Genomic DNA, 17,286 nt, shown 5'->3' on the forward strand with positions numbered 1-17,286 from the left:
GTTGTTCCCTGTCTTATGAAAAATTGGAAATATTTCTCCGATCAGCCCTCGCCTCGCCTGTCGGCTCCCCAGGCTCACTGCCCCCGTTTTGGTCTGACAGGCGCCGTGTACCAAATTCCCCCCGCGACGAGCTGGCTCCATGCTGGTCTGGGTGGTCCCCATCCAAGGGGAAGAGGGGGAACGGAAAATATCCCCCGTTCCCTGAAAGCCATCGGCCAGGCTTGCCACGAACCATGTGCAGGGAAAGTTTCCCAGATCGCTAGAACTTCGTGCCAGCACCCTGGATGAATTCAGTCAGCACTTGATGCTTATTTTTTCACTCTAATGCCATTATGCCACTTGCTTCCCTTCCTAGGGATATTTTCTTAATGCGGCTGAAATGCAGCTTAACTGAGGTTACAGCCGTTTAACGCTTTGGATTGAAATTGCGTCTTAAGAGCTTGTCCTGCGGAGAAAGTCTTTGGGTTTAAATGTGCAGCTGGAGGGACCCCAGGGTCCCGGCCACCAGCAGCTGTTTTGCAGACAAATGTGGAGGAAAGTGGGGCACCACAAGTTGGGTCAGGGCTGGGGATGCTCTTGCCCCCATCACGATGCAGGCTGGAGGGCGAGGAGTAGATCTTGCCACCGTTATCCCCATCATGATACCTGCGATAGTGACCCCCCATGGCATTTTTTTGGGGTGCTTTCCACAACTTCTGTGAACAGCAGGCAGGAGCAGCTCGTTCCTTGGTGTTAGCCGGGGCTGAGCCTTGTGCACCGCGGCTTCTCCTCGAGAAAGCTGCCAGCAATGGGACGGGCTCCAGGAAAGCCAAGTTGCAACAGGATTTAATCGAGGAGCAGAGCTCCCGCAAACAGGATGTGTGTGTTTGTCTGAGTGATTTTCTCCAGGAGCATCTGTCACTCTCAAACATCCCGGTATCATTGCGGCAAATTATTTAAACACTACCCACTGTACCCCATCTGTCAGCCAGCCCCTCCGCGCGTATGGGGCCCTACCTTGCCTCCTCTCCAAAGGAACTCTCCGGCAAAGGCTGAGAGCCAAACAACAGGACAAATTAAATCAAAAGCACAGCTTCGGCACCCAGGGGGAAAATGCACATCAGCTTTGACTTATTGCACGGCGCACGCTTACAAGAGAGAAGCAGCGGCTTTTGTCACTGCAAGGGGCCATGAAAAATGAATTAGGGCCGCTGCTGGGAGAGGGCATGCAGGAGAATCCTTCATTCTGGCGACGCTGTCCTCTCTCACCTTGCGAGCAGCAACGGGGAAAAATGGTGGGGAGGAAGAGAGAGTAAAGGAGGAAAGGCGAGGGGACTGCTTGGGCTGCAGGCAGGGATGGAAAGGCTTGGATGCCCTGAGAGCGGCGTCGTGGCTCGAGCGGGAGCGCAGGGCAGCCATGAGATGTTGGCTCATCAGTAACCATCAGAAGAAAGCTTCGCTCCGTTCGCATGGGGCTCCGTGTGAGCATTTTTTGGTTTACAGTGGGCCTTTTGCATGTGTGCCTCCATTGAAGCAGAAAAACTGCGTGGGAAGTGACTCAGTGCTGGTGGCAGCGTCTGCACTGTCAAACCTCTCCTCTAGGACCCTTGGTGTCACCACAAACGCCACCACCTCACCCTCTGAGCAGGTAGACACCGAGGAGGAAGCTGGCTGGCTCCATGCTTGTGATAATACATCAGTATCTTGAAGAAAACAGCCTTCCAACAAGCCCTAAGCCCATCTTTGCTACAGAGCTGATGCCGCCTAAGTGCTTGGTGACCTGCAGCCGCTGCTAATTTCCTTGCAGAGGGTGGCATGTGGTGGCCAGCCCGGCCCCTCTACTGGCTCTGGGTTTTGTGAGCAGCACCTGGGGAGGAGGCAGGGGCCGGGGAGCACCCATCTGCCCATCCAGGGTGCTCGCTGCCACTTTGCTAAGCCCCGAGAGGCTTCGGAGCCAGCCCTGCTCTACCACGCATGGAAATGAATGGGCTCATTCTTTACGCGCCTCGTTTGCTCCTGAGTTAGAGCCTCGTTCAAGGGTGGCTGGTCCCCGAGTTGTTGTGTCTTGTTTCTTTAAATATTAATTTCCATAATCCTTTTATTTCCCAAGGAACTACTTCTCGCAAACAAAGGGTTTAATGCTCCTTTTTTATTCCCGGTAACAAATAAGTCACATGAAGCTCGCAAACATCCTGGCAGCAGCCAGCCGCGCGCACAAGCAGCAGCAAACCGTGCTGAAGTCATGGTGTGTGGGATGGGGAGGACGAGAGGAGCATCCCCAAGGGATCACGGGTCTCACGGTCACACCATCCCAAGATGCTCACCCCGAGAGGGAGGGCAGGGGCTCGGCTGCGCTGGGAAGCCCCCGTAAAGCCCGGGATCCTGATTTTTTTCCATCTTGGCACCTCTGACGTGCCTTTTTGAGATGGAAGATTTGAGAGCCGAAGGCCGGGCAGCACAATGGAAGATAGACTGCTTGTACCTCATTGTGTGGAGAATAGATGGGCTGCGGGCTCCCGGAGAATAGGAGCTGCCACTCAGGTGGCTTTAATAGAACAGGCGGCAGATAGATTTCAATAAAAGAAATGAGTATAAATATTGTTAGCGGAGAAGAGAGGGAAAGTGAAAAAGATCTTGTTTGACTAGTCACAGTGGGAAACTTTCAAGGACTTTTAAGCTAAAAACTCTGCACAATGGTGCTATAATGGGTGGCTCAGCTGCGGCTCACAGCACCAGCAAGGCAAGCGGACCGGGCAGGCATCCCCGGCGTGGTGCAGCTTCATGCAGGAGGTCCGGCTGCTGCATGGCATAGGGGTGAGGGGGTTGTACCAGGGAACCCGCTCACTGCTGTCGGCACTGGGTCACCTCCTCCATTTTAGCTCCCCGTGCCTTGCGTTGGCCATCCATGGTGTGGATGGTGGATTGGGGTTAGGCTATAGGGCTGTGCATGTAGGCTGACCGGCTGGGGGTAGGCGATGTGATGGCATCAGGAGGGTCTCTGCAAGCTGCATGTCCCAGTGGGCAGTGAGATGTGCTGCACATACCCGTTTAGTGGTTATCTGGGTTGTCATAGGGCAGCAGAGAGCCAAGCGTGGTTTTGGGGCTGGTGGTAGATCGCCGAGCAAGCGCAACCACAAAGGTGGGACCTGTGAAAGATGCAGCTCTGAGCAGCACAGAAAGTCGGAGGGCCTGGATGAATGTCTTCCCCAGTGCAAAGAGAGGGGTTCTGGCAGCGGGCTGCAGAGCTGCAGCCTGTGGGATTTGTTCCTGGTCATGTTTGGAGGACACCTGCAGAAATCCCTCATCCTGTCCCCATGCTCACAGGCAGCCCATTGTTCGGAAACACTCACCGCTGTGTGCATCAGCCCAAAATCACACTCAGGGGTCTGCAGGAGGCTCCTCCGTTGCATCTCAAGAAGAAACAGAAGGCATCATCAGCTCCCAGCTACACCCAAAATAGCTGAAAGGAGCAGAAAAACCCAGTGCATCTGCCGTGCCGCATGGCCGTGCATGAGGACAGGCTCCCATGGCCCGGAGAAGGAGGGGACATCGATCCCGTCACAGAAGGACTTCACGGCAAGTGTGGATCTATCGCTCAGCGTGCACCTGCCCGGGGGCACCCCGGAGCCCCCAGCACAGCGGTGTCACCGGCTGCCTCGCTCTTTTGCAGCCCACAGAGCCGTGCACGAGGACGCGAAGCAAAATTGGATGTGAAAGTTCTGCCGAAGCCAATTCAGTGAAGGGCACAAGCAAGGAAAACACGGTGTTTCCCCTCAGCTTGGTGACACCGGGTGCAGTCGGTGACTGTCACCTGCCCTGCATTGGGGGAGGTGGCTTCTGCAAAGCTCCTGCACTCGTGAGCACCGTGCCAAAGCCAGGCTGTGGGAGCACCACGCCCTGTGACTTCACATAACATAAAGCCCTAGAAACACGTGAATTAATACCAAAAAAAAAAAAAAAAAAAGCACACACATGTAAGGTGAGAGATTTCTTTCCTTGCTATCAGGAAACTTCAAAAAGAGAGAGACTTGGCCCTATGTAAGCACACCTGTGATCTCTGATGGCTGTGGGCTGATTTCTGGGCTCACCATCCTTCTTCTAAGGGCTTGTGAGAAGTGAAGAGTGGGTGCTCGGTGTCCCCCCAGGAGCTGGTGCTGGAGATGTGCTTCCCAAAGGGGTCACCCCACTGCGGGCTCGCAGATGGAGCCCATGGCATGGGGCTGCAGTATTCTTGAGAGGAAGGAAGGCGCGCACCATGCTCGCCTGGGTCGATAGGGTAATCTTCAAGAAATCATTTTTTTACTGATTGCTTTGGATGATTTCCAGCAGGTTAATTACCCCAAATCTTTCTCCATCGGAGCGTGGTGGCGTTAAGCCAGCACCAGGGAGTCGGAAAGCGGGGGCACGTGGAGGTGAGGCTGCTGGAGCGGGTGTCAGTGCCCTAATCAGAAGAACAAGGGAAGTTTTGAAATGCCCAAACTCAGCTCCTTTTGTGTTAAATGAGCAATCAGGAGCAGGTAATACTGGTCAGTAAGAGGTGAAGCAGGTGCTTCCCCTACCCATGGCCAGGGCAAGTGATGGAGGCAGCTTTTGCTCTTTCCCCACATTCACAGGGCTGTGTCACTCCCACATTGAGTACTCAGTTTTGGGGCATTTTGGTGTTTCAGGGTGGTTTCCTTCCTCCTCCTTCCCTGCTCATCAGGAGCTGAGCTGCCCCTGCTTAGCTACTAAATCACCCGCGCTGCACTTTCCCACCCTCTGCCACAGAGGGGAAAGGGGGAATCAGGTCTCGGACGCCAACAATTCTCTCTTATTACCTTTGTATATTTTATTTATTTACTATAAACTGTTATAAGAAGGCCATCACCACCGCATCGGCATGACGTGGGAAATAAATGGCTTTTGGTTTTAAGAGCGTCACTTTGAGCCGGGAGTCTGCGCGATGTTAATTTTTATTGCCAGAAGTAGTCATAAATTGATAGTTCAGAATCGCTGTAGGGGCTGTAATTAACTAGTTACTATTTCACCTCCAAAAGGAGCAATGTTTCACACTCTTACTTTTACTTATCTGGAATCAACCCCTGTCAACATCTGCTGAAGCCAGTATAAAGATTTATAGACCTTGGAGGTAAATATTGACTAATAGGCAGCTTGGCTTAATGTTCACCTTGAAGGACAATAAATTGTGCTATTGATTTGAAGCTAGATGTCAATATCTGCATTGTTGTAAACATTTTAATAAAATTATCTCCATAAAATATTCTCATTCTCCGGCCAGCCCGGTTGGTGCATGGCAAGCGCAGCGGCGTGGCGGTGCCTTGGGACCAGCACTGGGAATTTGGACATCAAGAGCCCGTGGGGAGACCAAACCCATAGTGCAGCCCTGCTTAGTGCCACGGGGCTTGGAGAAGGGGCAAGGAGCTAATGTGAGGCCCAGCAATATCAGCAGCAGCTCTGCTGGGAGCCCTGTGTTGCAGGGAGGTGTTAGCAAGCTCCTCGGGATGCTGCAGCAAGCTGCCTCGCTGCCATGCCGGCAAGGTTTTGCTAACGGCATGGCAGCAACGTTCAGCCAGGGAAGCTGGAAGCAACATGTCCCAGAGACCTGAACATGGGCACAACAGCGAGCCGGGGGACGATGGCACGTAATTAATTTGGGAACATGTGTTCACTTTCTGGTGAGTTATTATCTTGTCAGAGGCTCAATGGAAACAAACGGGTGGGAGGAGGCAGAGGGGAGGCGAGTCGGGCTGGGAAAAAGAGGAGCAGCAAGGGAAGGAGAAAGGCAAGGAAGGAGGAATATGGATGCCCAAAGCCCCCAGTCTCCCCACGCTATATCACACCTGCTCCATGCAGGACACCAAGCATCTCTCAGCCATTTTTGGGGATGGCTTGTTGCTCTGTGCCAGAGCAGTATCTCACCTTGGTCTGGCTGGATCCTCCCACCCCAGCTCCCCCAGCACTGCAGTGACCACGTTCCTCTCCTCTGGGGGCTTTGCAAAACATGGCCCCAACTGCTGCCTTGTGGATGGCAATCTTTCAAATGTACCAGCAGCAGCTGATCTCCGCCGTGCCGTGCGAGAGCCGTCACTCGGTTATTTATACCGCTGTGCTTTGGGCTGCTCGCGGCCGTCTCTGGTGAGGCCGTGCTGGAGGCTCCTGAATGCCACGCCAAATGCTGCCGAGCTTCCCAGCTCTGCTAATGATGCGGGCCACTCGTTACGAGTCTGTCCAGGCTATTTTGCAGCTCCGGGCCGAGTTTTCCCCTCCATCCTTTGTGATTTTGCTTCCCCTTCCCTGAGCCTTGGCTTTTATGGACAGGTGCAGAGTCGCAGGGCTGCCAGAGGAAGCCCTAACTAGTACGTGATGTGATGTGTACACCACGCAGGGGGATGCAAGCTCTGGTTTTCCAGCTCCCCTTCCCCTGCATTCCTCCCCAGGCTGGGTTTTTGGCCCCTTGTCCCCGTCCGTGCCGCTCTTTGTGCCCCCACTTTGCAGCGGGTTAGTCCCTCATCCTCAGCGGATGAGCGAGCTTTGTTCTTTGGAGCCGTCAGTGGCTGTTCCGTTTCTGCCCTGTGTTGTATTATTATTATTATTATTAATAATAATGGGTGCTAGCTGTGCTGGTTTTGTAGCTCCTGAGGAGATGAGAGAGCTCTGCCATTAATTCCTGCAATATTTCAGCCACTAATTGTGCTCAGGCAGAGGCAGCCTTGAGAAGTTCCTGAAATCGGTTCAGGTGGAGTTGCCAAGCTCCAGGCAGTGGTGGAGGAAGGGGGAGCAGTGGCTGGGGTGATCCAGGACCCCTATGCCCATGTGTTGCCCTAGCTCCAGCATCGTGTGCCCTGTGGGAGGACTGCATCACAATCCCAAAGGGTGTCATAAATGCGAGACCAGTCGCAGAAACAGTCCCCATCCAAAATCCGCACTGGGATGGCAGGGTTATGCCTTGCTCCTAAGTTTTGGGAGCTGAGCTTACCCCAAAACAGCGTCTGTGTTCCCATGCAACCCAGCGTGTGGATAAATGTCCCTGCCGTGCCCCACCGGCCCCAGGGGACCCTGGAGGCCATGGTGACAAGTGCACCCTATTGCTTTCAATAAAGCGAAGGCTGTGCTTACAGACTGTGTTTGCTTCACCCTGGCCCTGCTCCCCAGGTCCCATCTATTTGTTTTTCCTTCCCTGGCAGTCACTAATGAATGAGGTTTGTCCGGATATCAACACAACCTCCCCATTGGAAGCAAGAAAAAAAACAGAGAGGCCACAGAGCGGAGCGGAGCGGCAATTGCTCCCGGTCTGTGCCTTCACCTGTCGACCGATGTGGGCACCGGCACGATCCAGCAGTGCTGGCTGCAGCAAAGCAACTTTATGGAGCTGTTTTTTTTTTTTTTTTTTTTTTTTTTTTTTTTTTTTCCCAGCAAAGCCTGTTTTGCAGGAGCGGATGGGAGGACGTGAGCCAGAGCTGCTGTTTCCTCGCATACCGCGTTGATTTTTGAGCCCATTCATTTCCAGTGCTCTCAGCTGGAGCAGCGCATAACAAGCTGCATAGCTTCTCTCTTTATTTACTGCCACTTCCCCATCAGAAGAAGCTCTCAATATAAAACCCAAGAAGTGTTGGGTATCCTGTTCATTAAGCCCTCTGGCAGGCAGGCGCTGAAAGGAGATGAGACGAGACTTCCACGCTTAGCGTCTGCCCGGCCGGCTCCGAACCAGGCACAAATCAGCTCCGGCACCACGCACTGCATGACTGCAGGAGCAATAAATATATCTCGTGGCTGCACTGCTTCTGTGCCTGTGTATGTAACCATCTCGGCTGGCCTGTGTGCACGTACGATTAAGGTCAGGCAGGTAAAGGAGAACACCGGCCCGCACCCACCCGGCACTGCCTGTTTTGCCAGTGCCCTGGGGCAGGGATCCCTCCTTTCCCCTTTACCTTGCTCGGGGGTACCTGGCACTAATGAGGCTGTGTCCGGCGCAGGCATGGTCTTCATAATGATATTATCGTCGAGTTCCCATGCAAAGAACCATGTTTTGGTAACTTTGAGGGCTCTCTGTGTCAGGGTCGATTACATAAAGCCGAAACCCCACGGGTGCCAATGCAAAGTGTGTCAGACCCTAAAACCCCGAACGCTCTGCGTCTCCGCAGGCCAATTACCGGGCACTTATTTCAGACTCCTGCACTCCGCAGACACACAGGGAAAGCCGAGAGCCTTCATCTCTCAATTTCCCGAGCTTTTGCAGGTGCCAAGCTGACCCTTGCCGTTACTTTAACAAAGTCTTCTGCTGGGTAATGAAACGCGCTCGGGCTGCCTTGCTCCCGGATCAAACTGCAGACGAGGACCGCGGTTCGGCTACGGCGAGCGATAATTCTTGCCGCGTGCAAGCCAGCTCCCACGCGCTCGGGGAAGGGCTCTGAAGCAGAGAATTATCTGGGCCTTTGCATAAACCCGAGTCAGATTTGCACGCAGAGCATCTGAAGGCCACCGGCTGTGCCGTTATTTTATCAGCAGGCAGCGCTGTGCTACTGAGAAGCCAATTCTAGGTCAGCCATAAAAGGGATCTTTTTTTTTCCTTCCCTCTCTCTCTCTCTCTCTCTCTCTCTCTTTTTTTTTTTCTCAAGCCCACATTGCTGCAGGCCCAGTGGATATAAAACTGTAATTTTTGTGTCTCCAAAGGATATTGATTTTGGGGTAACGCCTTCATATCTTGCCCTTCAGTTGCGCTAAGTAGTGATGAGCTCAGCGGGTTTAACCGTGAGCTGCTCCAGTGAGGTTTCAGCACGGGGCTGAGGATGCAGGTGGACGGCAGCAATTCATCATGGCAGGCTGCACAGGAAAACTCATGTCACCCCTTTCTGGAGTTCATGGGACGGGGATGGGATGTGGGGCTGCACAGGACAGTGTGCTGCCTGAGCACGAGGGGGCTTCGGTCAGGCTGCTGAGCACAGGGAGAAGGCAGGGTGGGCTGGGGAGGGAGCAGAGGATGTGCAGCACCCCAGGGCTGCCTGATGTCAGGGCAGCTGCTGCTGGTGCAGGCTGTGAACAGTCCCCGTGTCAGCTGGCAGGAGTGACAAGTGGGATTTGGGCATCAGGATCTCAGCAGGGTGCTCGCTGCAGGAGTTGGCCTGGTGTAGCCGTACGGTGGCATTAAACAAAATGCACCAGTGCTGGCTCAGGCCCTATATGCAACCCCCATTTAGGTGTGTGTTCAAGGCAGCCACCTCCACGGGTGGCGGCGTGTGACTGCACTCACTATTTCAGTACCATGGGAAGAGGAGCTATAAAAGTACGAGCTGGTGGGACACGGGCAGCGTGCGCCCCGCCGGGATCCTCCCGTGCGTGCATTTTGCATGCACGTGTTGGGAGCAAGATGCACCCGGTTGACCGGCCAAGCACATGGAGCCACCGCAGCACACACACCGTGGTCCCCGGGTGAAAGCGAGGGCCAGGATGGGATTGCCCGGTCACTATGGCCAAACTCGATGTGTCCCCAGGGAGCGGGGACCTGCGCCCAGCCTCGCTGCCATTGGCACTCACTCCCAGAAACAGCTGTCCAGAGCTAATTTATTTCCTAATGCTGCAGCAATGTTAATTTATAAATTACACTGGTAATTCAAGCTATTATTAATTTCAGATGGTGTAGGGCAAGCCTAATTAAAATATGACACCAATTGCCACACATATGTACCAAGGACTACCGTTTAAAATTTATAGGAATATTAAGTGTGACACCGGTCTTGGAGATGCTTCACGCCATAATTATCGCGTCTCAGCTGCAGGAGATCTGATAAAGGCGATGGGGAGGTGTCGAGGAAAGGAAGAAGATGCCGCCTCCCCATTTGGGGCTGTTTAAAACCCGCTCGTGCTGTCGGTTCGCGGGCAAGCTGTGCTTCTGCAGGATGTTTAGCAGCCACGTCCTAATTGCCGTGTTTCCTTTTTTAACTCGGTGCCTGCTGTAAGGCTGCGATCTCCATCAGCCCAGCGACTATCGCAGCCCAGCACCTGTGCCTGGCCGGCTGGGCTGCTGCTTCAAAGAGAAGCAGGCTCCGGCACGGCGCAGGGGATGTAATGTGCAGGACAAAAGGAAAAGCTGCTGCTTGCATCTGGCCGGGTTTGAGTAAAGCAGGTGCTGTGGTGCAGCATGGGGGAAAAGACGGAGTGGGTGCGTGGTGGGTGGCTCCGTTGGGCGCTGGAGAAAGCCGGGTGGTTTTGAACCTGGAGTGGTACGGGGAGAGGGACAAAGCCTTTCAGGTGAAGGGTGGTGTTGGTATCGAAACTGATGGGAGAAAGCTGGCCATGAGTTAATTGAAGCTGAAAAATTAAGGAGAGGTTTCTGTGGAGAGCACGGAGAGCCTGACAGCACCTCCAGGCTGGAGGGTGGGGTGGGATGAGCTGGTGTAGGTCCTTGCCAGGACCACCTTGCCCATCCTACACTTGCTGGGGACAATATCCTCAGCAAGTGATGCTCTCAGCGGGGCTGGGGCCAGTGCAGGGCTCCAGATCTCGCAGGCACCTTCCTGGCAGGGAGATTTTTGGGCTAGGACTCTCACAGTGCGTCCTGGGGCTGTGTGACACGGTCACGGGTGGGCACAGGCTCGCCGCGCCTCCCCTCGCTCACAGCCCAATCCCTCTGTCCCCGCAGCCGTGGGCTTCATCAGCGAGGACGAGTACCTGGAGATCACGGGCATCACGCGGGAGCAGTCGGGCGAGTACGAGTGCAGCGCCTCCAACGACGTGGCAGCGCCTGTCGTCCAGCGAGTCAAAGTCACCGTCAACTGTGAGTAGCCTCGGGGCTTACTGAGGGCCGGCCATGGGATGGGGCCACCTTATCCCACCCCGAGGGGCTGGGGACATTCACGCTGGGCAAACCCTGCCTTTGGCCCCGGTGCCGAGACAGGCAGTGGCAGGTTTCTGAGCAGGTGGCGTTTTGCCCTTTTATTCCCCTTTTTTCAAGTTCTTTTTTTTTTTCCACCTCCTCCTCAGCTGTCTCCTTCAACCTGGGTTTTCCGCCCATGGTGAGATGCTGTGCTGATAACCTCCGGGGAGAGGAGAGAAGTGAGCAGTAAATAGGCATTTTTTTCATTTCTAAAAAAAAAAAGAAAACGAAAGAAAGAAAGCAAGGAAGAAAGCAGCACTGTTTGTGCTCAGAGGCAGAGGTAAACACCCTCCCAAACTCCTCTTGGCCACCCCTTGAGCTGCTGGGCATCAGCAGGGGGATGCATCTGGTGCCAGAGAGCCAGGGAGCTCCAGTAGAGCTAGGATGTGCTTTGGCCCTGCCAAAACCCCCTGGAAAAGAAGTGTGAGAGTAACAGGAGCTGGACATGGGCTCGGAGATGATTTTTCCTCCTGGGACATGGGGAAAGAGAAGGGAGTGAGAGGAGAGGGGTGGGAGGCACCAACCCCCGGCTCCCGTCTTCCCTGCAGACCCGCCGTACATCTCGGACGCGAAGAGCACCGGGGTGCCGGTGGGGCAGAAGGGCATCCTGCTGTGCGAGGCCTCCGCCGTCCCCTCTGCCAACTTCCAGTGGTACAAAGACGACAAGCGGTAAGAGCCCGGGGGACCCGGGGGGCTGGGGAGGGGGCACACGGACCCCCACCACCGGCAGCCTCGATTTTTGCAAAATGCTGGAGGCTGAACGGGCTGGTGGCGGCATGCACTGGAGGGCAGGAGCATCCCCAGGCAGGTTTTGGTCTCCATCTGTGCGGGCAGGGCGTGCATCGCTGCTGCCCACGCCTCCGGATTTGGGTCTCACGGTAAATCCCTGCCTGGGGAAGCGTGACAGCAGAAAGCGATATCGGCAGCGCAAAGCTGAGCAGTTAGGAGCGGATGGGAAGAGTCATCTTTATAATGCGTGGTGTTGGGCAGAAGGGCAGCATCAGCCCATGTCTCTTGGAAGGGCAGGAGAAATGTGGTGACACAGGGTTTGTAACACCCAGGGCTGCTCACTGCAGCGCCCGCTGCCCCATCACCTCCCCTTGTCGGGGGGCATGTGGGGAAGGGGAAGGTGCGAGACATCGTCCTCTGGAGCTGGGGGGACCGGGCAGCCCCTGGGGCTGATGCAGAGAGGGAAGCTGGGCTCAGCTCTTGGGTGGGAGGACTTTTGCCCAGTCCCCTCCCCAGGGTTGAGTGCCTCCCTCCCTCTGCAGTGCGGCAAGCCCCAGAGCTGTCCCACTGCTGCAGTTCCTCTGCATCTCTGGGGACACCTCCAGACATCACAGGGCTGGCAGCCAGAGAATGGGGTCCAGCAGAGCAGTCCATCTCCCTACCTCCCCAATACCTTCCCTGCTCCCTCCTCATCCCTACTCTGCTCGTCGTCCCCCCCAAGCCCCATGTCCCTACTCTCAGGCCAGGCTGGAGGACAGGGCAACGTGAAAAACAGCACGAGCTTCTTTCCTGATCCTGTCCCCATCACCTTCTCCCCTTCTGCTCTCCTCCCAGGCTGGCCGAAGGCCAGAAAGGGCTGAAAGTGGAAAACAAAGCCTTCTTCTCCCGGCTGACCTTCTTCAACGTCTCCGAGCAGGACTACGGCAACTACACCTGCGTAGCCTCCAACCAGCTAGGGAACACCAACGCCAGCATGATCCTCTACGGTGAGCGGGGCCGAGGGAGGGGGCCGGGGAAGGGCACGGCTTCACGGAGCGACCACCGACGTGCGAGGCCTGCAGTGGGAAACCAGGGCTTTGGGGGAGATTTGTGTTTCCTGCTCATCTTTTCTAGCCCAGTGCACGGGTTGGAGACTCATGATTTGGGTTTTGTGTCTGCCACTGCCTAGAGGCGTTGGGCAACTTTTTGGCATCCGCCATCAAGGCGAAGTTAAGACCTGGCTGCAGGTTTCCATCATCTTGCTCTGATGAATGCCCAGAAGAGGCTCTGCTTGAAAGCATCCCCTGGCTTTAGTTTTGGGAGGAGAGATGGCACACAGCAAGGTGCCCAGGCATCATCCCCCCTCTGCCAGCCATCCCTCTGCACCGTGCCATGGCCACGGGGCCATTTCCCTGCAAGGCATACAGGACAGGCGATCTTCACTGTTGAATCCTATAGGAGAAGTAGGGCTTGGGGACCTCTGTCCTCTCCCAGCTTCAGCCCCGCTGTTGTCCTCGTCCTTGCCACCCATCTCCTTCCCCAGCCTGTCCCAGGCTCGCCTTAGGTTTGCAACGAGCTGGCCGGTGTGTGCATAGTGTGTCATTGTCACCCCTTCCACATCATGTCCTGTTGGGGACACCGAGGAGAAACCCCCGGAGAGCATCCATGTGGCAGTCCTGCCCCGTGGTAACAGTGACCACGGGTGACGTTAATCCCAGCCCACGTTAAACAAACCCCAGAGTGGTGCAGAGGTTGGAATTAGTCTAAGAGGGTTTGATAGGAAGCACCAACCTGCTATGGCCTTGAGCTCTCCTGGCATTGCAAGCCCTCTCCTAGCATGCGTGAATTATTTAATGAAGCCCAGAGGTTAAAGGAAACCCCTCTTCTGTAGGAGAGAGAGGGCTGCAGCAGTGTGTCCAAAGGGACTGGCTCAGCTGGCTTGTACATGTGCAGTGACTTAAAACAATAAATAAAAGGAAAACAAAATAACAATTAACGCCTTGTGCCGGGGGTGCGGCAGGAAAGGTGTCTGGAAATGTGGTCGTTTTGCTGCTGTCCTCCTGCATTTCTCTGCCCATCGGGTGTCTTATCCTGGCTTCGTGTACGCATGTGGGAAGCTGTTTTGGGTCACTGCGAGTTTGTGTGGTGCCCAGCCCAGCGGGGTTCACTGAGCATTTCTGTGCCATTTGTCATCTTTTTGCAATGGCAGTGTAACATGTGGTGTAACCCCCAAAAGCTGTGTTCTCCCCCCAAAGGTGTGTTCCCCTCAAAGGTGGCTGCTGCACTGGCTGCTCAGGGCTGGCAGGCTGCACACAGCAGCGCGAGGTGCCCAGGGTCCCAAAATTTGTGGGGGCTCATCCTCCTCTCGTGTCGGTGCCAGCTGTTGGGTTGTGCTCCCTGAAGCGAGGGCAAGTTCCTGTTGCTGATGCTCAGGTCTGCGCCCGCAGCCCCTATGTAGCACTAACCTTGGGTGTTAATGAGCACAGAGATCTTTTTTTTGCAGGAAAAAAAAAATCGGTGCTGTAAGTGACAGACATTAGCATTGTTACCTGGCTGTTACAGCCATCATTAGGGTTGCTTAGAAACTATCGCAGCTTCTTCCCCACCGGGCTGTCTGGTAATTGTTGTCCAATGACCCTATTTTTCAGGAGAGGGACAGGACACCTCCGGGGCCACATGCTTCTGCTGGCACCATCCCTCCCCACATTCCCCATATAGCCGGGGCACCTCTATTAGGTCCCAGGCTGTGGTCTCCTTACTGGGGTATAGGATTAAAATCTCAGGTATCCTGGGACCTCATACAAGGGCTCATACTCCCACCTCCCCAAACTGAAGAGGACTTTTCTCTGCTGATGGCTTTGTGAGAGCTGCCCGTTATTTGGGTTCCCATCTGCTAAAGGTGTTTGGTGTACACCGTAAGGGACGTGGGACGTGGGGAGGTGTCACACAGGAGCCTCAGCATGGCACAGGCACCCCCTGAGATGCGTCAGTCTGAGCGGTCATCCCACCAGGGAGGGAATTTGGAGCCCTCTGACTACGTGTAATTTCCATGAAGTTGGCTCAATGAGCCTTTCCCTCCCGTTAATCAAGTCCCCTCTGGGGCCGATGGCTCCCCAGGATGCCCTAACCTGCCGTGGCCTGGAGCAGGGGACCCGGAGGGATCGTGACAGGCAGGACGTCCCCATCACCTCGTGCTGGGGGCAAAATCCCCCTATAATTCCTGCCCATAGCTGCGTTTCCTGGGGTGTGTCTTTATTTTTCATAGCAAAAGCAGAAATGGAAACCAGGTGCAATGGGTTCACTACCTGTTGCAAGAGAAATGTCTCATCCGTGTGGTTTTGAGGACAGTTTTGTGCACATCCCCTCTTCCCTGAGGCTGAACGAACCTTTGGGGGTTCCCCCCCCCAAATACAGCTTTAATCCACGTTGGTACAGTGACATGAGCCTTTCCAGGGCCTTGTGACTGACGCTAGCATGGAATACATCTTGTAATCCTTTTTTTAATCTATTTTTTTCAGGGAGGTCAGCTGGTGCTTTATCTAACATGTAGCAATTCTTATTGTAGGCCTTCCACCTAATTCAGTGGCTCATTTGATGCTGTCTTTAATGTGATGAAGTGCTCTGAAATCAAATAATTTTCTTGAGTTGGGGAAAAAAAAAAAAAAAGCCCACTCCTGCTCTCCTTTCGTGCAATCCGTGTGGATTCCCAGAGGCTGTTTTGTGCTAAACCCCGCCCCGGGAAGCCCCCTCGGTGTCCCTAGGTGAGCAGGGCTGGATTCGGGTGGCAGCATCACACGTGCTGCGCCCGTCCGCTTGTCTTCCCCACACCGAGGGCAGGCTGGGCAAAGCATCTCGAGCCTGCCACTGCCCCTGTGCCTTAACCTTGACTTGTTCTTTGATTTTTAGAAGAGACAACAACCGCTCTGACACCCTGGAAAGGTCAGTAACCCGTGCCCCCGCAACGCCAGCGCTCCCCCTACTCCGTTTCCCCGCGGGTCCCTGCGGCTCCCGCCCCCCCCATCCAGCAAGTGCCTCCCCCCGAAACCCCATTGCTGCAGCTCCTGTGGCGATGATTTTGGGGCTGCTCACAGCTTCCCCGTTGCTGCTTTAGTGTAGCCACTCTGGGTTTAGCAGCCCTCCTGTTTGTCCCTCCTGCTAGACTAACGTGGCCACCTCGGGCCACCTCCGCATGCCGCGTCCCCTCCTCTCTCCTCCCTCTTGCTAGGGCCCAGGCAGGGATGGCTTCGTGGTCCTATTGCCCTGTGTCACCGTGTTGCAGCCAGTCCTTCTTCCTCTGGGATGCTTTTAGTGCTGCTTTAGTGCCTTTCTTTCTGGGATGTGGCAGGGTGGGCAACATGCTGCTCTTCCTTGCATCAGCAGCCCAGGGCAGCGGGTGCTCCCGCTGCCTCCCGCCCCATCTTATCGATCGATCGATCGCTCAGCCGGGTCCTCGGGACCGGCATCATCTCCATCTGGGGCTTGGTAGCCATGTGGCTTTGTTTGTAATGCTTAGAGGCCAGCCATCAGGATGACCTCTAGATGTCGGGAGGGATTGGAGATAGCACGGCGCGGAGGCTGCTCTTGTCCCCAGATCTGCCCCGGAGCCTGGCTGCTTGGTGCCGGGAGGGTTTGGGACTTTGGGGCAGCCGTGTGAGGTGTCTGTGGGTGTGGGAAGTGTGCTGCAAAGGGGAGACCTAATGGTTAGGGTCCTCAGTGCCCAGTAGGGCTGCGGAGAAAGGGGACACATCCCGGGGTCTTGAAAGTGAGGGTTGACTTGACCTCCTGGGTGGTCCCGCACGGGCAGGACAATTTGGGGTGTTTCTGCAAAGAGCCACGAGGTCAGGTGCCCCTCTCCATGGTACACCGAGCTCCTCACCTGGCTCTTCTCTTTGCTTCTCCCACTGCCCTCGTCACCCACCTCGTCCTGCCCTGATGGTGCGGGGCAGCAGGCACGGAGGTGGCACTGGTGGGGCACAGGGTGGCTCCGTGGGGGCCGCGTGCCACCGGGCGCTGGGTGCACTGCTGCTGCTGGGTGGTTTGGGGGCACAGGGTGAAAGCATCTGCCAAACTTCGCAGGTGATAAACTCAGAGAAAATTCGGAGGCCCCTTACAGAGGTCTCTTTGTGGTGCCACAACCAGTATGGGCTGGGGAACCAGGACCGTGATGGGCTCCACGTCCCAAACCCAAGGACATGGGGATGGCTGCAGGCAGGGACCTTGTAGCAGCCACCCCGCTATATGCAGTAACACCAGGGTCCCAAACAGCAGTATCTTGTCTTCCCTTGCCTTCCCTGCTCGGTGGCTAACACCACGGGTGTTTCTTGCCCCCCCTGCAGGCCCCGGTGCAGTGCACGACGGCAACAACGGTGCGTGGCGGCGAGGCGGCTGCGCCTGGCTGCTCGCCCTGCCGCTCGCCCAGCTCGCCCGCCTGTTTTGATCCTCAAGCCGGCCCCGCGGAGCGGCGACAACCACGGCCAGCGAGCGACAGCAGAAAGGAGAGGAAGAAGATGTATTCACTGTTTCTGAAAATAATCATAAGAATTGAGAGAGTGTCCGGCCAGGCCTTCTGGGGGAGGGGGAGAGAGGAAAAACACGCAAAAAATGCAAAGTGAATTTGAAAAGGAGGGGGAAAAAAAATAATTATCCAAGGCTTCCTGCTGAAGATGCAACGCGACTGAGTCTTTTTCTTTCCTCTTTGTTTATTTTTTCGTCCACCCCTTTTTCTCCTG

The 17,286-nt window shown here is 55.2% G+C and overlaps 1 protein-coding gene across 2 annotated transcripts in view; it reads left to right on the forward strand.

Moving 5' to 3' along the window:
• The window catches only part of NTM (neurotrimin), a 326,258-nt gene extending 309,264 nt beyond the window's left edge, over positions 1-16,994 (forward strand). The window contains exons 5-9 of one of the 2 annotated variants that reach the window (XM_035555717.1): positions 10,616-10,750; positions 11,398-11,518; positions 12,413-12,564; positions 15,464-15,496; positions 16,894-16,994. In XM_035555717.1, coding sequence (XP_035411610.1) covers positions 10,616-10,750; positions 11,398-11,518; positions 12,413-12,564; positions 15,464-15,496; positions 16,894-16,994 — 542 coding nt within the window. The remainder of the gene's footprint in view (positions 1-10,615; positions 10,751-11,397; positions 11,519-12,412; positions 12,565-15,463; positions 15,497-16,893) is intronic. The other variant, XM_035555716.1, reaches the window with a different exon arrangement.
• Positions 16,995-17,286: the final 292 nt, after the last annotated feature.

The sequence above is a fragment of the Cygnus atratus genome, chromosome 22 (genome assembly GCF_013377495.2).
Source record: "Cygnus atratus isolate AKBS03 ecotype Queensland, Australia chromosome 22, CAtr_DNAZoo_HiC_assembly, whole genome shotgun sequence".
NCBI classification, from domain to species: Eukaryota; Metazoa; Chordata; class Aves; order Anseriformes; family Anatidae; genus Cygnus; species Cygnus atratus.